General features: G+C 32.5%; 1 protein-coding gene across 1 annotated transcript; it reads right to left on the bottom strand.

The window, feature by feature from the left end:
- Positions 1 to 821: 821 nt before the first annotated feature.
- On the bottom strand, positions 822 to 23,381 carry LOC134240037 (bacterial dynamin-like protein). The gene is made up of 13 exons (XM_062722152.1): positions 23,223 to 23,381; positions 17,286 to 17,468; positions 16,685 to 16,901; positions 16,020 to 16,291; positions 15,673 to 15,813; positions 14,707 to 14,928; positions 11,422 to 11,537; positions 10,018 to 10,159; positions 9,184 to 9,298; positions 7,955 to 8,864; positions 6,234 to 6,564; positions 5,507 to 5,746; positions 822 to 1,136 (listed from the first exon to the last, which is right to left on the bottom strand). The coding sequence occupies exons 2-13, from the start codon at positions 17,466 to 17,468 to the stop codon at positions 972 to 974; spliced, it is 3,054 nt and encodes a 1,017-aa protein (XP_062578136.1). The 5' UTR covers positions 23,223 to 23,381; the 3' UTR covers positions 822 to 971.
- Between the last annotated feature and the right edge of the window lie 3,529 nt (positions 23,382 to 26,910).

Here is a 26,910-nt window from a genome sequence, read left to right as displayed (position 1 = left end):
ACAGTAGTTATTGCGGTAAATCTATTTTCAAGATTTCTGCCTCATACAAATATCTTGTAATATATGTTGTAATTGAATATCACAGATTCTTTATAAGTAACATATTTTCAATGTCATTCGTCCTCTTAAATTTCCCAGATACTAGGGTGTATACATTGTTTGACCTGACTATGAACAGCTATATATTGCAAATGAAAAATAGTTCTCAATCGTTCAATCACAAGTTATGTCATTCACTTTTTTTCAGTTTCTGGCAATTAGAATATCAACTAAATTGGTCGACTAAAACAAAATATTAAAGAAAACAATACCTCATCTTTTTGTTCTTTTACTTCGCTAATCCTGGTCATGACACCATACTGACTAGGCAGATGTATGCCATCAAGACGAAAATGATTGGAAAAAGTTAAATCAATTAAGAATTGTTGCTTGTATAGTGGTTCATATAGCGGCACTGTTGTGACTCTCTCCTTGCTCGGAAAATCTCCGCTCTGAAGAGTTCGTCTTTTAAGTTCAAATATCATTTTTCATTTGTTTTAAGCAAAGTTCAGCTACTTTTCCTGTACCGGCATCCCATTTGCCAAGATAGATAAACATCCTGGTGGCTTACACTGTCCTTAATCCGATTACTGAGTTTGTCTATTCTTACGGAAAAGTATTACACGTATATTCATATCCTGCTTGGATTATAGATCAATGTACTCAATCATACAAACATTGTAAATAGTTTATTTTTTATTATCAAAAAAATATTTAAAATAAATGTCTTAAACCATATAGGTCTACACTAGTTATTTATCACCATAACTCTCTCTCTCTCTCTCTCTCTCTCTCTCTCTCTCTCTCTCTCTCTCTCTCTCTCTCTCTCTCTCTCACACACACACACACACATCATTATTCAAAAGATACATTTTTTTCCCATTATATTTAATAAATGAGTATTTTTCCCATCTTTGTACTTTTTTACAGAGTTAACATGTACTGTCCTCAATCTGACCGAGTGTACTCAAAAGCTTCCGTGCTGTAGGCCTCTGGCCTGCCTCGGCGGCCCAGCAGTCACTTATAAATGTCTGTATACCTGACGGTGGTGGGTACTTATGGTCAAACGTAGGTCGGGTACCTCCTGTTACGTGTTCCTGGATGAAAATAAAGAGAATTTGAGTAGGGAACTTAATATCATTATGAAAATAAAAATATTATTTAATTAGCAAGGTATTTTAAATAATTGGAACATTTAATCATGATAAAAATAATATTATACTTTAATTAAGGTGTGAGGATTTCTCTCCAAATTTAAAAAAATCGAGAATAATTCTTAAAGGAGGTTTCTTGTCATATTTATTGTATATTAAAGGGTTCTTCATCATTTAATATTTTCAAATTTTTCTGTTGGGCAAGAATTGCGTGAAGCACTAATATTCCCTGTCAATTCGCGACCAAATTCGCGAGGGAGCCCCGAAATAAATTGAAAACCACAGCACCTTCGAATCACTATTGATTTCAAATACAAATAGCATAAATTATCTGGAAAATGATTGATAAATTTAATGCTACTAATAATACATTGACAACTATTTAACATAGGTTTGTAGGTTACATAAGCCACATATTTAATTATTCATTGCGGTGGTAATGAAATAGGGTGCAGACTTTCAATAGAGTTGCGGCATCATACGGTAAGGGCAGTAAGAAAAATTCAGGATATGTTTCCAATAGTATGGCGGGGTGAAGAGAAGCATGGGGCGACAGAGCTTATTAGGCGTCGAGTGAACAGTAAGATTGACACTTTGGTGAAATCTCTTAATGGGCATTACAACAAATATTCTGAAATTTCAGACGGTGACTCATCGCTTTTCTTACCTGATGGTATCCACCTTAAAAGATGGTCAATAAAAATTTTCTCCATCATATTCAGCAAGTTATTTACTACTTTGTTACAATTAAAGGCTTTGTTCATTCACCTATTTGAGAATGGGGTCTATGGCTGCTTCCGTTATAGTATGTAGTTTCAGCACATTCTGTTCATTAATGTGCAAGTGTATTCATTTGGTTAACAAATTGACATTCGGATATGCAATATCAATTATAATGTGTAGTTTCTAACAAGTTGTGCACATCTTATTTGGTTGCAGAAAGTTGCCTCTGCTATCGCGTGTTGATATATATATATATATATATATATATATATATATATATATATATATATATATATATATATATATATATATATATATATATATATATATATATATATATATATGTGTACAGATAATAGATTCTGTTAAGTTACTAAGTATTTTGTAGACATCTGATTTTACCTATGCTGTGGCACAGTTGGTGTAAATTAAATTTGTTGCAGACATTTATTCTGTATGTAATATGTGTTATTTCAGCAATTTGTGACATAGTCTGTGTAGTTGAGTATTTACAGCTAAGCAAGGTATTGGATTTAAGCTGCAAACATGGGTTGTTGCAATTGCAAATTTGTTTTTTCTTTTAAACTACCTCTAAAAGAAGAGTAGCATTAAAATTATATTGCATGTATTGTGAATTTGTTGAAGTTGTTTGCTTGTATTAAATTTTTATAAAGTAAAGGACAAGATAGGCTAACACCCCTTTTTGGCCCCTGACATTGGGTGTCTTTTAAAATGATGCAACAGTCTATCAATAAAAACCTGTTGTCATCCCTGCCACAAAATGAGTATTGGTTCCAAGTTTGGGAATACACAGAGGTCACAGAGAGGTCAGAAAATAGGTCAATTTTTAATTTTTCTCATTTTGATGCAAATTTTCATCAATTTCATTGCACATTTTATTTCGGAAAACATAGAGCACAAACTTGCCTATCAACCAAATCTATACATATTTTATACCAGTATCAGATGCAGTTATGTATAAAAATCTCAGATAGGAATCATTGCGCGCTATGTTTTCCGAAGAAATTCCACCAGAATTGAGGAAATTCGGGAAAATGTCCAACTTCTGCAACCTCTTGTGGCCTCCCTGTAAGGTTTGAATTCAATTAAGTGCTGGTTTTAAAGCAAGCATCATTTTAAGTTCTAAACTACAAACCATCACAATTTTACCAGTGTTCTGATTTTTACATCAAATAAGGGGCCAGATTAATTTTCAGCCCTTACCCTACCTTGTCCTTTGGTGTTTGGCTTCCCTGATAAACGGCCCCAGGAGAACCCTGTATTAAAAGTTAATGATAATTTCAAAGATTCAAGATGACATTTCGAATTTGACACATCTACTCTATATGCAAGGTCAGCATATGTCATTCTAGTTTCCTTTGACATTTAACCAGTGAATCGTTATTTTTTGAAAGATATAGTCTCATCACTGCAACAGTGTGTGCAAACAAAATGACTAGCGCTTTAGTGCGTTGCACTTCCACAGAGTTCAACGTTATGACCTCAAAATAAAACGCATCCTTTAACCTTTTGATCCCTTCCCGTGTTATGGTGTTTTAAATGCAATATATATCCCTTCACTTTATATGTAAAAACAAGTGTAATGTAAATATAAAGATTTTTAACTGGGTATTGTTGCCAATCATTTAATGCCTTCTAATCTATTTCATAAGATTAATGTTTTTTTCTTTTTGTTTAAAAAGATTCACCATGATATAAGATCTATCAGATGATACTACTGACTAATCCAAATTTCCACATTTTTTGTTGAGATTTTTAATGAATATTTATTAATTTAATTTTTTTGGGAATACTGCTTTAATTTATCTCTTTTTTTCCTCATTATCACTTATTGTGAAGTAGTCATATCACGTTACATTTTTTTTTCAAATTCTCTCTACTGGAATTCTACTCATCAGTTCGGTAGATATTAGGCTGACTGTCGCACCTGTGTCAGAACTGGAGAATATAATCAATAAAATAACTTTAATCAACCTTTTCTGTGAAGTTTTTTGGGGGGCATGTAAATGTTTGTTTGGGCTGAAAATACCGTATTAGTGGAAATTTTAGCGAGACGCAAATTTAGCGATTTGACCTTAACAACTGGTTATTTATTTTTATCTTTAGCGAGATGTAATTTTAGCGATTTTCAAAATGCTCACTAAATAAGCCATTGCAATTGTAAAACAATTAATTTTAGCGATGTTCAATTTTAGCGATCTCAGCACCCTCGCTAATAATGCCAAAATAAAATCCCCGCCAAAAATTCTGCTTATAGGGTATTGTTGCCAATCATTTAATGCCTACTAATCCATTTCATAAGATTAATGTTTTTTTTTTCTTTTTGTTTAAAAAGATTCACCATGATATAAGATCTATCAGATGATACTACTGACTAATCCAAATTTCCACATTTTTTGTTGAGATTTTTAATGAATATTTAATGAATATTTATTAATTTAATTTTTTTGGAATACTGCTTTAATTCATCTCTTTTTTTCCTCATTATCACTTATTGTGAAGTAGTCATATCACGTTACATTTTTTTTCAAATCCGTCCCTAGATTGGAAGCTTTCAAACGCTAACAATTATGTAGAAAATTATTTTATATATTTTAAAACTTGCGTCCATAGTTTTCAATTTCAGAATTTTTTTTAGTCTTTTTTTCCTAAAAAAGAATTAAATTCAATGTTCTCTCCATTAGTAATTTTAAAGGCAGAAAGGGAGATTTTTTTTCTAGGCACGCCAAAAATATCTCCCTTTCTAGATTTTAAACTCGCTTTACGTTTCTAGTCAAAGTTGTACGATAGTGAGAAGAAGATCCTTTGCATCTGTATCATGTAGATATATTAAATCAAATACATGAAATAAGCAAATTCACTTTATATATATATATCATCTTTAGTCATCAACCAGACAAGAATCCCACTTTCGCCTACATTTTTTAATCACCAATCATCTTCTATTCGTTGAAGGCTTTCTTTTTAGTGCTTTCATTTTTTTCAAACTGTCAATCATCATATATTTATATATAAACTTATGTCAAAATATTGATAATAACAACTTGAGTCATGTATTAATGAGTAAAATAAACAAGTTTCACCGCGTAAATTTTGATTTTTTATTCATATTTTCACAAAATTGGGATTTGAAGTAAAAAATATTTGCAAAGATTAATAAGGATGGTTTGAGGATGAGTTTATAACATCATAAAAAGTTTTCAATTTCTTTATATTCTAGAAATTTATTTTTTGCATCATTTTCAATGAAATTAGGCCAAAAAAAATATACCAATCCATGCATCCATTTTTTTGTTTGTATCAACTTCCTTAATAACCATAAATGAATAAGTGTTTATTGGCAATAACAGATTAGATCAACTTATTATTTATAGACACTTACAGATGAGTGTACAGTGTTCTTTTAACTTTACTGTCAGTTTCATTAATATTCCTTTCAACTGACGTATTAAAATTCAAAAACACTATTAATTTTATCAGTACACATAATAAGGACTCAGGATTACTAAATTCAGAATGAGAAATGTACTTTCATTGTAGAAAACATACCTATGTAGGATATGACTTACCTTTACGGACTGATAATTCGTTATGACGTCACGATAAACATCCTCGCTAAAAACCTTTCTACCGTACCACATTTCCCAAACCATAATACCGAGACTAAAAATATCTGCTGACGTATTATATATCTGTCCTTCGAACACTTCCGGTGCCATGGTAACAGGGGTTCCTATGATTGTTCCAGTGAGTAAATTTCCTGGTTTAGACAGACCGATGTCTGCGATTTTAGCTGTGTTATCCTTGACCTATCAGATACAGAAGAAATATGCAATAAACCCTGTAACATTTACATGTATTATTTATGTTCCATGTCATATTAGAAAAGAAAATTAAAACTAAATGTTCTTTATCTTCACCTGCACAGCTTGTGTCGGTATAATACCCAATGCTCCTCAACCAGAATAGATAACTCTTAGATTTATTATTGCACTTGTAGAGTCTCAAAATAAAGCTTGGAATAGAACTTTTTAACATAACGATTATAATTCCCAAGCATCTCAATATGATTCAAGGTTCTTTCATATAATAAAATCTATTTTAATGAAAAAGTTTGAAGAATTTATTATTATGGTTAAATGTTTATCGCCTTAAGAATTCACAGACATTTTTATAAGCATTGTTAATTACTCCAAATTAGCTGGTTTTTAATGCTTTTCAATTGTTTAGAATTTAAGGTTTCTGATTAATTTTAGAATTCTAATAAGAAAACAATGCTGAATAAGGCAAACACACCAGAACGTTTGACAGTTTAAGATCTCTGTGAACGAAATCCTTGTCATGTAGGTAAACCAGACCGTTCAATATGCCTTTCAACATTTTCAGAAAAAAGGCCCACTCATCGAGGAACTCCTGGCTGTCTCTATCATTTTCTTTGAATAAATGACATGTTTTTCTTCGCAGTTTGTTACAACTGCAGAGTTCCATTGGATGGCCGTAACACAAAACAAGGTCTTCCAGTGAGCAGTCACACATTTCCATGAAAATATGTAGGTATCTTCTTTCTTGCCGATCTGTTTCAATGGCGATCCCAAAGCAATTGACGATATTCTCATGTTGAAAGTCTCTGTGGCAAATCAAAATATTTTTGATGATTTTAAAACATATTACTCTGTATTAAAAAAAATTGAAAATTACGAACATTACTCATGCTAAAATAAACAATACAAATTGTGAACAAATATAGACATCAGAATACAGCTGCAATGTAGGGGTGAGCATTCCCTTCACCCCGTTCGACAGGTCACACCCCCTGTGCACCCCTCTTTTGCCGATACCTCGGAGAAAGAATGTAAATGTATATATGAGGGGTGATCAAACAGTTCGCAAACTAATTGAATAACTTCCACAACAAAAAGAATATTTGGTTCCAATGTTGGTTATATTTTAAATCAATCCTCTCCGATTTTAAGGCACATCTGTTACCGTTCTGCTCATGCGCTAAAAACGTGATAAAGGCTGTCATGTGACCCCCTCCGGAGCGTTCTGTCACAAAAGCTGAAAGATTTTTCTGAGTTTTATATTTCTTTCCATGTAAGTTGATTTTTATAGCAAGAACAGTTCATTTGTCAGTCATGGTCAAAGCTCGACAACAGAATGGGTGGATAAGAATATCCTTTCCAAAAATAAACATGGCGACTATCAAAACCCAAATCTTCTGTGAAATGTTGGTTTATTCAAGGTGGATAGAGAATTGGTGCCTTTTTTTTTTATCCTATCTAATATGTTTAAAATCTAAAGTAAACGATATCTTAGGTATTAAATTATTATATTGTTGTTGAAATATTCAACTATTTTCCAAAGTGTAATTTGGAGGCCTTTGATAGCAAATTGCTTAATTAAAACGCATCTCTTTTCAAACTTGCTTTCACTGGGCAACATAACAAGTATCATTTTTAAACATCTGTCTTCCTTCACTAAAACGATCTATCTAATCATTGATGGAATTAATAGTGAGTCAATTGTCCTATTAAACTGTGTACAAATTACCATACGCTACCTCAAGGGGATTTCTAAGATATACCATAAAATTTACAGTCATTTTTTGAACGAGTACGACTGAGACAACCAGTTTTCGTCACAAGTGTCCTGTGTAGTGACGTCATTTTCACATTGTGACGTCACAAACAAGGAGTAAAACCTTATTCAGCAAATGCTATTTATAGAACTTGTATATGGCTATGTGGGTACCAAATTTTTTTAAAATCTGAGTTGTGGTTTTGTAGATATAGAGGTAGTTCGCGATCTTTTTGATCACCCCACGTATTCTGTGTTTTGCTAGAAAACATACGAGCTGTGCATTATTTTTTTATTTAATTTATTATTTATCTTTTTGATAGTTTCAAATATTTTAAATAAATATGTGGTTTGTTGCCTCGAATGAAGATTAATATTTATTCATTTTTATTTTTATTCTTATCTATTTATTCATTAAGACCATACTTTTTTAATTATACCTAAGATTTGCTGCCTCAGTAAGATGAAGATAAATGTTCTCTGCATGTAATGGTGACGCCATTTTCTTCACTGCGCAACGTATTTGTTTTTGTCCGATCTCTGCGTCACATGACAAAACACTAGAGTATGCCCCTCTTCCCAAAGGCACTAGCTCTTTTATAATGCGTGGTTGGCACTCTGAAAGATGTTGCAACTTAAAACAAAGAAGTTCTCCAACTATTTCTTTGCATTTTTGTTCAACTGGTGTGTATTCTTGTCTAACAGTCTGTGAATCTCGGCTTTCTTTCACTATATTTTCTATAAGTTCTTCATCAGCCTCTATTTGTTTAGGAATAATATCTTTACAGACCAGTTTTATGCTGGACATGAAATCTTTTAAATATGTCTGTTGTAAACCACTAAAAATAAGATCAGTGTTGTAACATTTCAATTCTTCTTCTGCCCATTTTAAAATATGTGATAATTTATTTTCTCTGTAATGCTTTATTTTCTGTTTTTCTTCTATGACGTCTTTGACAAGCATCCCGATAGCCACAGGAAGTGCCAAAACACTAGCCCCAATTACCAACGGCAGCCACAGAGGGGCAAAAGCGGCAAGGGCAATGCGTTCCTGTAAAGGAAAGATGGACCTTGACTTTGATGCATCAAAATCAGATGAGTTCTCGGTTGCCTGGGGAACGTTCCCATCAGCGATTGGAGGTTTAATTCCTTGAATGATTTGGTCTATTTCTGTGTAATTTCCTTTAATTAATTTACATTCTTTGATGAACAAATCAAACAGGTGCGAGGAGGTTCCCTCAATGTCATTTTCTTGACACCACTGGACGATTTCACTGTTGATTTTATCTTGTATTTTTTGTTTTGATTTATATTTGATAAGATCCAAATCATTGTCATCTGGCAGATCATCTGTAAGTAAAGAATATAACGTGAAGAGAAATATCATATAATGACATTGAAAATTAGCTATTTTAGTGTAAAAGGGTAAAGAAATTAACAGTAATTATCAGTATTAAAACATTATATATATATTCATGTATGCAATCAAAATACAGTAAATTTAAAATATAAGATAGATATTTTTCAAATCTTTCTAAATTTGTTTAATTATGATATTAATTATCAAGGGGTATATTATTTATGGTCTCCCATGGTTTTCTTTTTAATAATAATATTACAAATCGTATACGAGTATATCATTCTAATAACATTCAGCAAATTTACTTACCCTTTTGCCATTTAAACATCCGGTTCTTGGTTTCCTGATTGTTAAGGTGATCTGTTAGTTTTTCTGCAATATGCTTGCATTTCAGCTCTGCTGCTAATTCCATTCTATTTTTCACCTAAAGTGTATAATATGGCATGAAGAAAGACATTTCTTTATTTACATAAAGAGCAAAAATTTTATTTTCTGTATTATATGATGTTTCTAATATTTCCTGAAATCTTATTTGAAAGTGAAGTATTTGGTGTAATCTTTCATTTTGTTTTAATAGTAATATTTTATGGAAAAGCGATCCGTCTCCTTAAACTGCAATTGAAACCTAGAATTTAACCCCACTCTCCTCCAAATAAACCCATTTAAAATTTAAAGCCTTGAACATGTGTGAGATTACACAAGATTTTAAAAAAAGGGGGGCAAATAAAAGATAAAAAGAGACAGATTTCTATTCCAAAAATACCCAAGGAGACATCTTTTGTGTTTAAAAAGACAAGACAGGGGTTTAAGCAGCTTTAAGAACTAGGAAAATATTTTTTTATTGGGAATGAAAACAAAGGTTGGGATTTAGAGAAATGAAATATATGGAGATAACGAACAATATTCAAGCTAAAATGTACACTAAACAATACAAAATAGGAGCAGAACAAACACGGACGGTTAAAACATTAAAGGTTGGATACAGTGCCATTGAGGAGTGAGCATCCCCTGCCAACCGGTCACGCCTGCCGTGTGTTTCTTGTATGATTGAGATAATCATGATTTGGAAAAACAGATTAAATAGGTGTTCGATTAACATTTTTTACTTTACTAATATTGCTATTTTTTACTTCTTCTACTTACATCCTCTGTTTCGTCTTTTAATGTCTTCAATCTCCTCTCCACTTCAATTTTCATTTGTTCTCTTTCTTCTTGATTCTTTCTTGTTGCGTTTATTCTGGCTATAACTTTCACAAGAAGTCTATCTAGAAAAATCTGTAGCCAGCTGGAATAAAGAGTCTGCTTGTATGTAAAATATGTCAAATAATGTACAACTGGCCTCAAGACCATACACCGAGTACAGAATTAAATAAAAATTTTAAATCTATGTAATATATTTGTCATAATTTAGAAAATAGAACAGAAATTCCTGTATTTGATTAAATTTTTATATTACACAAATTTGTAAAAGCACAAATGTTACAAAGAATTCAATAAATTAAAAATCATGATATATATATTAATCTAAACTGGATACCAACTAATGGAATTAAACAGGACTAGAAACATTTTAATCAAATGAGTTTGCAACAGAAACCTAAAGTTTCCATCTTTATTACATGTAGCAACATTTGGAAGGCATGACATTTACATATGGCAACTAAATTTGGGTAGACTTTACTTTACCGGTCCCCAGATCCGCAAGATCCTCGCGCTCATTGGACTATGACGTAACAACTACGTCAATCAACTGAAATGGGTTAAATTTGCACACTATTCGACTGATTAGGGTTAGTCTTGCACCCACCTGAGAGATTAGGGTTAGTCCTTGCACTAGTATTCGACTGATTAGGGTTAGTCTCGCGTCCATTCGAGAGATTAGGGTTAGTCCTCGCACATTATTCGACTGATTAGGTTTAGTTTAGCATCTGCCCGGGAGATTTCGTCTGAACGTCCTAGTCCTTGCATACCATCCGATGGATTAGGGTTAGTGAATCGTTCTTTTAGTTAAGAAATTCAGTTGTTTCTGTAATTTTTCAAAGCTCATAATTCAGATTCATAGGCATTTCCTTCGTTTGTTTACATGGAAGATTGGCAAAGTCCGAAAGAAATGACACTAAGCATGCGCCGCACGCGCTTCGTTCAGAATAATTCTGTGTCGATTTTTTCCATGAATAAACAATATTTATTAATTTTTTCAGAGAACGAGGTTGAAAACTTTGTTTAAAAACAGAGTTTTAAACCAAACTTTTAACCGTAGAATTCAATTTTGGGGTCAAAAGGCCGAAAAACCTTGTATTTAATTCTTTTTTCGATCGCTCACTCGATCTCATATATACTGAAGTCGCTTTCGGCGACACTACATTTTAGCGCGTTTTTCTGGGGACCGGTAAAGTAAAGTCGTTCCCTAAATTTTTCCATCGCTATTAGCAACATTTTGAATGCAAAACATTAGGATAAGACAATGTTTTACTGTATATTAAAATCTGGATACCATGGTGAGATAGTTACATTGTATCTGTGAAAGATCCCTAAATCTAGCCTTACTCTACATGTCTCCTGACTCTTCTCTCCAAACTGGCGCCAACCAGGCGATCAATACCAGAGAGTAGACTCTTAAACTTATCTGTGTAGCCGAGCCCAGCATCAGCTCTTCTTAAATCCTGTCAAAAGTTTTTTTTTATTAAAGTGTATTGAATAAGTTACGCGAATGGTAATATGTATATTTGATTTTTAAAAAATGACATAGATTATAACCTTATGTGGAATGATATACATAAAGATAACAAATAGTATTCAGGCTCAAAAATCCATTAAACAGTACAAAACTGTAGCAAAGCAAATAAGGACCTATAAAACATCAGAGGTGGGATCAGGTGCCATGGAGGAGTGAGCACCTCCCTGCCGTCGCGGCAAGGATAGTGTTGTCCGTTAAATATTTTAACTGTACTAACTTCTCTGAACTACAAAGATATGACGTCATAATAGAATATGACGTCAATCACTGCATACTTGAGCTGACATGATGGAGAAAGTGTAATAATTTTACATGACATGTAGATTTTGGGGGGCGTTGTTGTTTAATTCATGTGTTGGGATTGTATTTTAAGCTCCAGTGTGCTGTTCTGATGTTGAACATTTGAAATTTAATACACCTCTTCCTTTCGTTTGTCCGATATGCACACATTTAAACAATAGCTAAAACATTTGTGAATCGTGTTAACATTGGTCTGGCACAAGTGATGAACATGGATAAATTGAAGATATTCGGGGTGAATCTTTAAGAGAAGTAAGTCCTCAAACTGAATTTTGCTGGTGGATTGTGTGTAGTTTATCCATTTTTGTATAAATTGCGATGAAGTGTGGAAAATACCCTTTTTGATGTTTGTAAGTTGATTTTCTCGTATATTATTTTCTTACGAAGTAAAAAGATTTTTCTCGTAAAATATTTTCTTATGAAGTAAAAAATCAATCTGCCCCCAGCATTTTCTATTTACCAGAGTTCACGATAAATTGATCTATGTAACAAACATTGCACAATAAATTTGTTTTGCACTTGTGCAGAAGCGATTTTTGTACAACATTTAGGAATATCGTAAATGTCCGTCACGTTATCAACACGGTCATATGACATCACAAAAATGCTTTTTTATTATACCTGATTAAACTATTATCTAACTTGAATTTCAATCAAGGATTACATATTGAAATTAAAATCTAGCTTAAAAGAAAATGTATATTTTAAGGCATTTTAAGCCTTTGGACAGCCTTATCATAACTGCGGTCTGATCACACCAGCTGTTTGATCATTGGTTCATAAATCACGTTTATGCTTACGTATAACACAGTTATTTATCAAACTTGTTTACCATAAAAATGTCTTACTGTACATTTGCAAGTTTCTTTTTTTTATTTAAATCCAGTTACATATGCACCATCATTATTGCATGGCATGTCGTTTAACCTTTCTAAAAGATTTTTATCCCTTTTTGTTGAAGTTGCATCAAAATGCGTGGTTAGATAGATGGGATAAAAGAGCATCGTGTTTTTTCAATGAAATGTATCGTGCATATTTGTGACATTAATAATTTTAAACGTAAGTTTAAATTTATCTAGATCTAATGATAATTTTACACAAGTTTCATACTTTAAATAAAATCTTTTAATGAAACATACATGTATGTGTCAAGTGTGATCCAAAGGATCAAATGAGTTACAGAAGCATTTAAGTGAAGTGAGGAACTTAGTGAACTACTTGTTCAATCCAGCAACGTTTGTGTTTTTTCTTCCGTGTTGGTATATTTGAGTTTTTTTCCCCATTTAATATGCATACCTCGAATAAAAAATCTTCAGTAAAACAGGTTATCAGGTACATCTTTAAAAATATCCCATTTTTCTGGCTGTATATATATATAGAGCTTATTAGAATTATCTGATTTTTAGGTCACCTGAGTAAACTCAGGTGACCTATTGCTATCTATTTTCGTCCGTCGTCGTGCGTCGTTCGTCGTGCGTTAACAATTCAACATTTTCAAATTCTTCTCTGAAACCGCTGAACCAATTTCAACCAATTTTGGCATATAGCATCTATGGGTGATAGGCAACAAAAATTGTGAATTTCATGGACCCTGCAACCCTGGGGCCTGGGGTGGGGCCAAAACCACTAAAATTAGTGCAATTTTTAAAAATCTTCTTCTTTACTACTGGACATCAAGCAGTCAAAATGTTGGTATGATTGTAATCAGCATTGAGTCTTCTAATAAAATTGTGAAATTCATGACCCCAGGGGCAAGAGTTCTAGTGGTAGGGCGGGGCTATATAGACTTTGTAGTGAAAATGCATAAATTCTTTGAAATTCTTCTTCTCTGCCCATGGGCATTAGAAAAACTAACTAAGTGCGGAGTTATGTTGAATAAGGCTGCCTCTTCCAAAATTGTGAATTTCATGGCCCCTAGGGTCAGGGGTTTCTAGTGCTTGGGCCGGGCTATATAAATTATATAGTGAAAATGCACATAAATTCTTTGAAATTCTTCTTCTCTGCTCATGGTCCCTGGATCAGAGCGTCATGTGTTAAGACGGGGCTCTAATGTTTATATGCTGAAAATGGATATGAATTCTTTGAAAAACTTTTCCTTTGCTCCTGGGTATTATGCCAATGATGTAAGTATATATTTATGATGAAGAAAGCTGTTTCTTCCAGAAAGGTTAATTTCCGGGCCCCTGGGTCAGACATATTTGGAGGGGGGAGGTGGGGGGAGGGTTCATAGTCTGAATATAAATTAATGCTTTGAAATCTGCACTTTGATATCGATCAACAATTTATGATGAAATAAAATTCATGATAAAATTTCCAAAATTTTGAAATTGTGGCCCAAGGGTCAGTGGTTTCTGTGGGATGGGGTGCACAACTGGTTATAAATAGAAATTTATTTTCTCTTTGTTGATCTGATCTACATCTGGGTATTTAGTAACCAAAGTAAGCATGCTAAGTGTATAATGATGATAAGCAATGTTGTCTCTTTCAAAGATGTGAATTTCATGGCCTCTGGTTTAAAATATGATTCAAATTCAATTGTTGGAAAGTTGTTACGGGATACTCAGGTGACCTATAAGCCCGTTGGCCTCTTGTTCTTTTAACATTCATAATTTCAATAACACTTTACACATATTGAAATGTTTTAAATGTCATTATACAGTCTGAATTATAAAGCATGATGACATAAGCCCCTTAAAATGACTAATCGTCAGATAATTCGCATGCATCTTTCTCAGGCAAATATATTCTTTTCAAGTCAAAATCTTCAATTTTACCAGTACATTTCGTCTTCATACCTCTGTCGTGGACATTTTAAACATCTGTTCTGTAATGTTCACGTCACGCCTGGTGGGCCAGTGGGTCTTCAGTTTTCTTGCAATATCTTCCAATACTCTCTTCTCTTCCTCTTTTGGAACTTGGTCCCATTTGTTACAAACAAAGATTGCACATTCAGGATCAAATTGCTGTAAGCGGCCCATATTTTCGAATTCTTTCTGTTTTTGAAATATTCTTACAAGCTGTAAAGGATAATCAATTTCATTGAATATGACTTTTTAATTACTGTATAGAGTCTTTGTTTTAATTTCTTAACTGATGTGTACATCATGATGAGTAAGAAAAATATTTTTAAAAAATGTGGCCAATATTACAACATGTATGTTTCCTATATTCATACAACCACACAAAAATACGTGTATTCATAATAAATATAGAATATTTCATCAATATTACGATATAATAATAATAATATTGAATAAATAAATTTCATAAAATATATTTTGTGATTTCATGCAATATATTTTATGGAAAAATATCTATGGTGGTGGATCCAATGACCTAGTAAGCACATACAATGCTGACTGATGACTTTCATATTAATTGTTAGGCTAATATTTACACACAGAATTTTTCTGGATCATATCAAGGAGTATACGGTGGGTGTGCAGGTCGGCAAGGGATGCTTTAGAGGTCTGTGTATGCTATGTTCTGAGTTGTTTAGTTTGAATGGACCTTTGAGCTTAACTACAGTTTGGTATGATCTCCACATGAAGGATATAGAAGAGAAAACGAACAGTATTCAATATAAATGACCATAAAACAATACAAATATAGGAGTAGAGCAAACACGGACCTCCGAAACATCAGAGGTGGGATCAGGTGCCAAGGAGGAGTGAGCATCCCCTGCTGACCGGTCATTTCCGCCGTGTGCTCCTTGTCATTATCGCATTTCATAAATATATACGAAACAGAAATATAAATACCCTGTCGTCTTGGACCCCTCCGGCGTTTGTCGTGTTTATGACGTAAATAAAAGCTACAGCTTCCGTAAGAAAGTTGAGTAGGACCTCAGTCATCTCTTCATTTTCTCCTATACCAGGTGTATCAACAATCGTGGCGTGTTCCTATGGAAATTTTATTTAATGAAAATCATAACAATTATATACTGGCAATAACCCATCCAATTCACCCCCATGCAATTTGATTTATAATTATTTTAAACTTAAATTGGCCCTATTTCCCCAGATTCACGCTCTCTAGACGTTGTAAGAACAAGACTACTGTACTCTGTGCAAAAACTTTAAATAAGTCACGTGATCAGTCAACTGACCTGCAGCATTGGAAGGGGCCAGTAAATATTGACTTCTTTGTATTTTTCAGTTGATTCTCCGGACCGGTCCACACTGACGTACTTGGAAAGTTTAGCTTCAGAGACATCATTGAGAAAAATTTTTTCTCCATTCGTCTTAATGACTTCAGCTCGCTTGGTGGTGCTGTTGAATATTTGACAAATGGTGGAGGTAGAACTTAAGACTTGGCGCGGAAGCACATGTTCTCCCATAATGAGATTTAACAAGGACGATTTCCCCGCTCCTGTTTCTCCTTATACCAAAATAAAGTACATTTATATAAAAACAAAAAATAAGGATATTATTGAAAAAATTAAATATCTATGTAAATTGCAGAATAAATTAAGAGGATTCTTGTGTTGCTTTTTTTTTTTTGTCTTTTTGTTTGTTTGTCTGTTTGTTATTTTTTTTGCGCTTGTTTTTTGTTTTTCCTAAAAGTTATGGAGAATAGATGGTACAGTTATCTATATACCTCAAGAAAGAGAAATTGATGCTTAATGTCGATACAGATTGATGCAATGTTAAAAGACACAAATAAACAAACAGCCATGACAACTTGTATTTTAAAATTTATATATATTAAACTACTGAAAGCCTGGGTAAGATGTAACATATATTGCTACAGATTGCAGTCCTTCAGACCTACCGGCTACGACAATAGGACAATGGCGTCTCTCTAGCTGTTCTCTGTACTTCTCCACCGTACTGATGTAACCATTATATTCCTTAGTCATTTCTGTACCAAGATTCTTCTTAAAGTTTGGCATTTCAAGCATGCGTATCAAGGAGGTGTATAGATCCGCCACTATCTTTCTCATTCTGGCGTCTCGCTCTAGCATTTCTCCCATTACCTCACTTGACACCTGTTAATGTACAAAACGTGCAATTTTTACATATTTACTTATAAATGTAAAATGTTCGTACATGTAAATATGATGTATATAAATCAAGTGAACATGCTGTGAATTTACGAAATGTTCTTCCAATATGAATGTACATAAAACATGCATTCGAAATTGTAACACCATGTTAATTTACCGTTTATTATGCTTTTAATTACTTGTAATTGGTTTTCTGAAAACTAAACTTAATGTAAACCTACTTGTATGAATCTTCCTTCAAGTGTCATTAATAGTTCTTTAGAGAATTATGTAATATGTTAAAAAATACACAATAACAGTTTCCTATATTTTCAGAAACAATGAAAAAGCACTATTTTGCTGATTTAATTAAAACACTTAATATACTTGTGATTTTCTCCTTTCAAGATTTGGCGAGCTTCTTTCATTAATTGATTTTAGAACCAAATCCCGAATTTCCTCAATGTCTTCTAGTGAGGAATAATCCACGTCCATTTTATCAAGCTGATCACAAAGCTCATTCAAACCCATCCCCCGAACTTCTTCCTCACGGCATATGCAGTCGTCCATCTGAAAAAGATGAGCAGAGAATTAAAAACATTACATGAACAAAATGTTATGGTTCCAAGCTGACAAGACTTGATACAATATCGTCACTGATTGCAAGGCTTATAATTATAATCTAAGGAGAGGAATTCACTAAGTTATTTTGAACTTGTTTTCAATCCTTTTGATTGATATCAATAAACTATGTTCAAAACAAAACAGTTATAATCGTTTTTAGAAGAGCTTGGTATCGAAATCCAGCTTTTGCTCGCAATTCACTCTCTTAATTTGAAATCTTCAAAATCACATTACATTATTTAAATCTTTTTAATGGGTTCGATCTTCCCTACATATATTAGATTCCAAAAGTTTAAGAGAAACGTCCGGTGAACTGTTCTACAGAATATCTCAGTTGGGTAAATCTGATATGGATCCTCGAAAACTGAAAAGAATTTCAAGAAAATTTAAAATCGTCAAAATTTTCAAAAGTCAATTGCGTCAAACTTTTTTGTACTTTATGCAACCATTCCTCGCGGTGAAACACAAACTAAGATTTTTCACATGACAGGCAACTTCTTCTTCAATAAAAATGGAAGTAGAAAATTCTATTTTGTGATTTGTCACCAACAAAATCACTTTTTTTATTCTACACACCAGAACTATAAAGTTGATAATAAAAGGATGCTAGAAGTCCTCATTGTCAACATTTACATGACATTGTACATGTATGTACTCTTCGAAGACCAAATCCTCCGACAAAATGAATTCAAAGACACTTACATGAGAAAAAGAATCCACTAGCTGTGACCCTCAACTTGACATTTAGATACACGTTTATCGATGATGTGTTATCAATTAAAAAAAAGCTACTTCCAATTCACATGTGGACTAGATAAGATAAAGATAGATAAGATAATATTTTTAATGTCAGGTACATCAACAAAAACATTAGCTCTAAAGAGATATAATTTTAGGTCACTGATTAATCAGACGTAAAAGAAATGCTAAAAACAGAAATGCACATGTACAAAACAAAACACTCGGACATGGCTCTCACATACCTTCAAAACCGGTTGTATTCGATTGGCTATGCGCACCAATCAGATTACGTACTTAATATTGCGCAAAGCATCAAAGCAAATATAATAATAATCATGACTTAATTACAACTGTGACACAACTAAGGGCTCGATGTGAACTTGAAATAAAAGACATCACAGAGTCTAAAACACATGTTTCAGATTTGGATGATTTACTGACTGTAGTTGATAAGGACCAATACTTATAACTAAAGAAGAAGGTATGATTTAAGCTTTATTGCGCCCTAAAAATGTAATGACATCAAAAAGTTCTGAAACTGGCTTAAATGTTAGTTAAATAAATGACTTGTATAAATCAGGAAAGGATATGGCATAAAGGTTTACCATTCTGCAAATATGACGTCATTAATGTGAAGCATTTCTCTATTTTCAACAGAAAAAGCCTCAAAATGGCACATTTCAAGGGTAATTTTCCTTTAGAAAACAGTGTCCACAGCCGTTGCCCACGTTAATTTTTTGATATTTTGTGCCTGTGGACAATGTTATCTGAAAGAAAATTCCATTGAAAATTGGTGTCTTCTGCAACTTTTTAAAAAAATACGGGAAAATGTACATGTTTATGACGTCATAATTAGCATTTAAAAACACATGTGAGAAAAATGACTTGTATGATTTTTCTGCATTGAATTTCAATTATTTAAAAAGCATGAGTTTTCAACTTTCACACCAGTTTCATTTTTTAGAAAATCACAGGGCAAAATTTGTATGGAAACCATACCTTCTTCTTTTATGAAAAAACGAGATGACCTCAACTTTTACAACGTCAACTTTCCTTATACATTTGTAATATTCCGCTCTCATCTGCATATAGTGCCCACATCTCTAAACCTATTTGATATTCAAGAGCATGCTCCAAGTACTAATCGTTTTTAAATCGAGAGGTTTTTTTTATAATCGTTGTTACAGGGATTTAAACAACCTCGTTTAAAGTCGGCATTTTTTAAATTCTATGGTCATGTTATAATGGCCTTATTAGTAGCTATGACCTATCATTGGGTTGTTTTGGTGGACTTGTTTCATGCCAATCGTTTGGTCTTTTTTCTTTTTTACTGAATTTGACTACGTATACAGATTGTTCCGTCTATCTGATAAGTATACAGGATATAGGGTTCCTGGCGGATGTTTACTACTCCCATGCATCTGATCTGGAATTTCGATGGGTCCGTGTCTTTATACCCTCTTCAAAGATTTGCATGATTAATGGGTTTTTTGAGATCGAACACTGTTTGTTTTCTTCGCCATTCCTCATTAGCTTCAAAGCTGGGGAAAACCTGGCTACTACAGTGTATTTTGGCATAGTGAATTCAAATGAGAATACGGCCATATGAACGTCTGCCCTTTCTCAATGCATTTGTAAAATATTTACAAATGCACATATGTTTTATATTCTCTGACAAATTAAAAGATAATTTATCTTAACTTACAAATAGAATTGTTTATTATGTTTGATTACATATTAAGTTTAACTATATAAAGGTATGGCTCGATAATAAAAATAGTAATTAATGTGGTGGAAAACCCAGGCCCAGTAATTAATAAAATCTGAGTCCGGCATAGATTAGTATACTCGTTAAGTGCACTCTATTCCACAGAAATTAATTGTCAGATTAAACCTCGAAATGATGAAAATACATGTACTTAATTATTTATATTTCTATGTGATACGCTACTTGGAGTATCATATATTTTCAAAAAGTGAATATACACAATTTCGACGACTTAATCAAAACACTAAATGTACTTGCTCCTTTCAAGATTTGGCGAACTTCTTTCTTCAATGGATTTTAAAACAAAGGCAATTCACGTTCATAAGATGAAGATGAAATTCTTCAAAATTGCATTCCATTATTTGAATATTTTAACCTTTTTAAAAATCAGATGAGGATCTTTAAAAACTCAACAGAACTTTAAGACAAAATAAGATCGTCAATTTTTCAAAATTCTCTTGCATCAAAACGTACAACTTTTCTTTAGTTTATGCAACCATTTTCCTCGCGATAAATTACAAACTAAACTTTTTCATATCAGAGGCAACTGCTTCTTCAATAAAATGGAAGTAGAACATTTTCCTATCTTGTGATTTGTCATCAACAAAATCACTCTGTTAAAAATAATCTGATTCTACACACGAGCACTATAAAGTTGATATTGAGTACTAGTAATAAAAGGATGCTAGAAGTCCTCATTGTCAACATTTATCCAGTCTTCGAGGACCAAATCTTCCGACAAAATTAATTCAAAAACACTTACATGAGAAAAAGAATCCACTTGTTGTGGCCTTCAACTTGACATTTAGATACACGTTTATCGATGATGTGTAATCAACTAAAAATTGTTACTTCCATTCTATTATGTGGTCAAGATAAGAGAAAGATAGATAAGATAATATTTTTTTAAATTTGGGTACATCAACAAAAACATTAGCTCTGAAGCGCTGTTTTCTAACTATGAACTTGTTGTGAACTTGAGATAAAAGACACCATAGAGTCTGCAACATCTGTTTCAGATTTGGTTGTTTTACTGATTGTAGTTGATAAGGCCCAACACTAAAAGTTAAATTGTATGATAAACGAGATGATGTCATATTGTAATTTTTTACATTACCGGGTGTTAGTAAATACAGACATTACAATATGACAAATTATTTCATCAGTGTCACCTTTTGTTAAGTCAGGAAATGACAGGTTTCTAGTTTATTCAATTTACAGTCAAATATATTTTTGTACTGAGAATGGTTTCCAAAGTGGAAAATAAACGATTTTTTTCTGAGAAAATAACATACAATTTGTACTTTGCCGATATGTATAAAAGAATTTGTATCATTCTGAACAAAGGAAATGATTTGTTCAATTCCTCTATCTTTGAAATGAAATGAAATTTTATATTGTAAAGTATTATATGTTTTCATTTACTTCAAAATGTAAAATTATTTAAAATCATTTAAGATATTAAATTATACACATATTCATTTTAAAAGGCTTTCGAATTTACGGGTGGTAGTAAATACAAAAAATTACAACATGAAAATGACCTCAACTTTTAAATCGTCAACTTTCCTTATACAATTGTAAATATTCCGATCTCATCTGCATATAGTGCCTACATCTCTCAACTTATTCGAGATACTCAAAAGCATGCTCCAAGTTCTAATCGTTTTTAAACCGAAGGGGGTTTCCATAATCGATGTTACAGGGATTTTTAAAAACAACCTCGTTTAAAGTCGATCAGCATTTTTAAATTCTATGGTCGTTATAATGACCTAAATATTAGTAGCTATGAACTATCATTGGGTTGTTTCTGTTGGACTTGTTTCATGCCAATCGTTTGGTCTTTTTCTTTTTTACTGAATTTGACTACCTATACAGATTGTTCCGTTTACCTGATCAGTATACAGGATACAGGGTTCATGGCGGATGTTTAGTTCTCCCAGGCACCTGTTCTGGAATTTCGATGGGTCCGAGCTTTATGGCCCTCTTTACTTATTTGTTTTATTTGTTTTTATTTGTAGAGTTTTTGGGTTCGAACACTGTTCGTTTTCTTCACCATTCTTCCTTAGCATCCACGTTGGGAATTGACTCAATCTTGCAAACGTCAGACCAAATAACGAGCTATCGAATACGCCACAAACGGAAAGTATTTTCAAATATTTGAAAAGGTATAGTTTTTATATATTTGACACAGAAGAATTAAAGGAATATCGTTTCCCAAAGAGAACAATCTAGAAGAAAAATTCTCTTACAAATAATTGAATGAATTAATAGTAAACAAAACTCGCAACTTAACAAGAACTCTCAGTTCAATGACAACTAAAATAATTTGTTTTTTATACAATATTTATAAATTAACGTCTGGAAACGGGTTTTGGGATTGAACATTGCATTATATTATCTTATATAAACAAACACCAGTCAGAATAATAATCAAAACAGTGTTATTATTTGGATGTATTTTGTCGAAATGGTAATCAACCTCCGGATTGTGCACCATATGTAAAACCTGGCTACTACAGTGTATTACAACATAGTGAATCCAAATGAGAACACGACTCTATGAACGTTTGCCCTTTCTGTGTGCATTTGTAAAATATTAACAAAAGCACATATGTTTTATATTTCCCTGACAATTTAAAAGACGATTTATCTTAAGTTAAAATATAATAATTTATTATACTTGATTCCACAATATGCTTAACTATGTAAAGATATGTCTCAATAATGAAAATAGTAATTAATTTTGTGGAAAAACCAGGTTTGGTAATTAATAAAATCTGAGTTTGGCATAGGCTAGTATACTCGTTAAGTGCACAATATTCCACAGAAATTAATCGTCAGATCAAAACTTGAAATGAAAAAATACTTAATTATTTATATTTCAATGTGATATGCTACTTGTTTAATATAAAGTACTTATCTCTGAATACTTTAACCTCTTGCAAGCTATGAAAGTCACTATTCAATCAGTTTTATGTTTACTACTACTGAATATGTCTATAGCCGAGTTTTTACGGCTATGGTTTACCACATGTAATAATATGATTACATCATATAGCAAAGAGACTGTCAGTCCTGCAAACTGGGTGTCATGATCGATCAAAGTGCTGTATGAAAAAAATGGGCGTGTACACAATATCTACCAGTCTACTGCTCAAGTTGCATGCAATCAAGAAGAAATAAACTACCTTGAGAGTGGTCTGTTACAGTTGTGTTATAATTTCATCTGTTTCTGTAATCACGACATTTCCCAGTCATCTGATACACTTTATCGCTGCTGGGTTTACCGACACGTCCATCTCACAAATCCTACTTTCACTTTGATATATTTACACTTTTTTGTCACATGTCTGCATTGTATGTATTTATTTCCGGTTGAAATTTGGCGGAAAAATGGTCCGTCTTCTATGTTTAACAGATAGATATCAATAGCTATTTAAAAGATGAAACTCTTGTTTTGTGGGGAATGGTATTTATCATTTATTAAATATTGATAATAAACTTATAAAAGTCAGTAAACATCGTTCGTCTCAACATTATGTAAACAATTGGTGGCCATACTCCTATGTAAACAAAGTTTTAAACGGAGAGTAGGGTATACAGGTATATACCGATATATGTTCAAAAACACCGCTGTCTATTTTTAGTGTAAGGTATTCACTATATGATATTTCTCTCAACGTTCTTCTAAAATATCAGTCACTTTTCATTAAAACAGTAATTCACTTTTCGAGGTTAGTTAAAAAAAATGTATCTGAGCTGCGTGTGGACAAAAACACCCACGTATGATGCCTGTTGCATTCACGTTTAGTACAGGCGTCAATTTTTTTTTAATTTCTGTTTGTTTGCACAGTTACCACTAACAAGGAATCTATGCATGCTTTATGCAGATAAAAATGTTTTTACAGTTTTAACGAGAACAATTTTTTCTTGTTGTTTACTTTAATAAAATTAATTGATTCTTAACATGTTCAAATGACTGCCTAAAATTTTTTAAACTTTAAACTTGATCTAATTATATGAGTTCAGAAATCAGAATTTGAATTAGAACATTAGAATGTTTTAGACAGATTTAATTCAAGCATTTTGAGTAATGAAATTGTTACAGTAATTCACTTTTCATATGGCCCATGGAAGTTAAATTTTGTATCTGAGCTGCTTGTTGACAAATACCTACACCTGGTGTTAGATGTGACATGTAGCATGTTAAGGTAGGATTCTTCTCATACTTCTTGTATTTAGATGTTAATGAAAATTTCATAGAATCCATAGGCGCTCCCCATTCTGTAAATGACGTATGATAAGTAAGAGGTCTACCCCTCTCTACTATAAAATAACCAAGGCTTGCAACTAGCCGCCATTATGGATTTCGCCTGGGACCTCTGACTGACTTACTTCAAGGGTTTCTGGGGTATACTTGGCTGTTTATCAGCATCTGGTACTCTAATTTATTGAAATAAAATATTTGCAATTTTTTATTCAGCACCATTCCGTCGCTTTCTCGCGTTTTCAAACATTTCTCTATTACTCCGTCACACATAGCTGATCTTGGTCGGAAGAATTCGATTTCGTCGATTTTCAACAACTCGTTCGAAAATAACTTTCGGAAGTTTGACAATATAGTGGGGAAAAGTACATAGGCGCTTGGTTTCAGGATGGTATTTTATGTGTTACGTTTTTTTCTAGGTGTGTCTAAATACCCTCATTAAAATAAAAATGAAAATTCTCTGAAATTAGCACGTTTTAAAAATGTCATATTTACAGTATAAACTCTCACACGGGCTTGTGTAGAGAAAAAAAATCAGTTAGAAAAATAAGACTATACAATTTTTTTTATTTTCTGTACACAATCCCTGTAATACTCTTTGAGAAAATTAAAAAAATAGTACCTCGGAGAGAAAAAAACTTAAACAGAACCTTGCGCAGCACAGTTAAGGTTACAAAAAGAAGGCGGAGCCTAATTTGTACGGGAAAACTTGACTATGACATCATACACAATATACGTCATACAACATTTCTAAAATACCACAAAATGATTTATCTGCTTATTTTTTCATCAAACTACATAAAAACTTACTACAGCGTGTTGTTTTGTCGTTAGTTAAATTCCACATAACAAGTTATAAACAATGCACTGATTGCAATACACTTGTCAATATGACTCATTTCTTACAACGTGACGTAGTTTGTATGCAGTGAGAGACAAATCAAGTAATATTTTCTCAACAAAATATGTATTCTCTAATTAAATAAAATATTATTTACAGATATTCTATCCAATAACTTGAATTTAATGTCTTCTTCACTATTTTATTAATATATTTTCTGTACATTGCGTATTTAATTGACACTGCCGTATATTTGTATGCAAGTACATCGGAAGGTAATGTGGGGGTCTTAATAAATCGATCTAGTGCAAGGGCATACACTCTATGGATCAAAGTAAGCTTTTATATTTCAACTTTAGAACTAATAAGGTATCTGAAAAGTGCTGCGATCCTGATGAAATCTGAAAAACAGTTTAATTATATCAGTATTTCATGCTGCTTACCAGCAAAAAATATAGCATTCGGTCATACAAGTATAATTTTAACAATAATATTGCAAATTTAACAGGATATACTTTTTAAAACTACGATAAATGTTGAAAATATTTATATACTAAACTTGGAAATTTAACTTGGTTATGCCCTTGCACTATTGATATTTATATGTAACATCAATACTTCAAGTCAATGTGCTAAAATCACGTGACTGCCGCATTTTAGTTTATAAAATATAATTGTCCTCGATATGTAGTTACTAATCATAATTACAATTATCCGATATAAATAATGTACTAAAAATAATCGCCATCCCGATTACGAATACACTTTTAAATACAAAATTTAGCCGATATTTCCATTGCGCACCTTAACTGTACTGCGTGATCTTTTTTAGTATCACAGGGTATGGATTTTTATAAAAGGCTAGTTTTAGCTTAAATTTCGGATTTTTATAGTACCAATACTTTGTGAATATGTCATAGAAAACTATTTTAGTCAAAAAAAGTCAAAGAACCCTTGAAGTACGCAACACGGAAAGGGAGAGGGGTCCCGTCCCCAAGCACATGTGAAGAAAATAAGCTGATCAGTTAAGAAAAATTAGTACCTCTCTCCGAGGTACTATTTTTTTTCTATTTTCTTACCAATTGTTTGGCTTTTTACCGAGTTCCGTCTACCTGGTAGCTTTAATGACATTCGATCCCGATGCGTTTAATACCTGTTAGTTAGAAAATATGGCACCCGGCCATCTTGATTACTTAAAGCCAAACCTTATAGCATATTTAGCTCACTCATTGTCACTTGAACCGCGTTTTCTAGCATTTTATGAATTTCTCGCAAAACTTACAGTTTCAAAATATGATAAAACAATCATTATAAAATATAAACACAAATATATTTAAATAACTGCATGTTCCAATTATTCAGACGTCTAGACGATTTGTAAAATTATTTCAGCAAATATTTGTGAGCTCTCATTTAATCACATCTTTCTCATGATTGCAAATCACGCAATCATTCCCTCACATGTTTTGTCAATCAGTTTTTCAGTTTCTGACATTTCATCTGATATAGCAATTTTTTCCGGGTTTGAAAAGTCATCCCCAAGATTAAATTTAAAATTAAAAATCATCAAAAGATGGTAAATTTGCTGTAGTAATTTTAAGACTTTTTAAAAAATCATAATTCTTGTTATTTCAACTTACATTATAAGTGGTAAATTAAAGACACTTGGTAGAAAAAGAAATCAATTTCTCTCCTTTTTCTTCTTCTTCTTCTTTTTTTTTTTTTTTTTTTTTTTTTTTTTTTTTGCTAATCCTGGTCATGGCACCAA

Source organism: Saccostrea cucullata, unplaced genomic scaffold (assembly GCF_032062105.1).
Source record: "Saccostrea cucullata isolate Sc308-1 unplaced genomic scaffold, CSIRO_AGI_Scuc_v1 ctg982, whole genome shotgun sequence".
NCBI classification, from domain to species: Eukaryota; Metazoa; Mollusca; class Bivalvia; order Ostreida; family Ostreidae; genus Saccostrea; species Saccostrea cuccullata.
The sequence above is the reverse complement of the archived record's forward strand: the minus strand, read 5'-3'. Positions and strand labels throughout refer to the sequence as shown.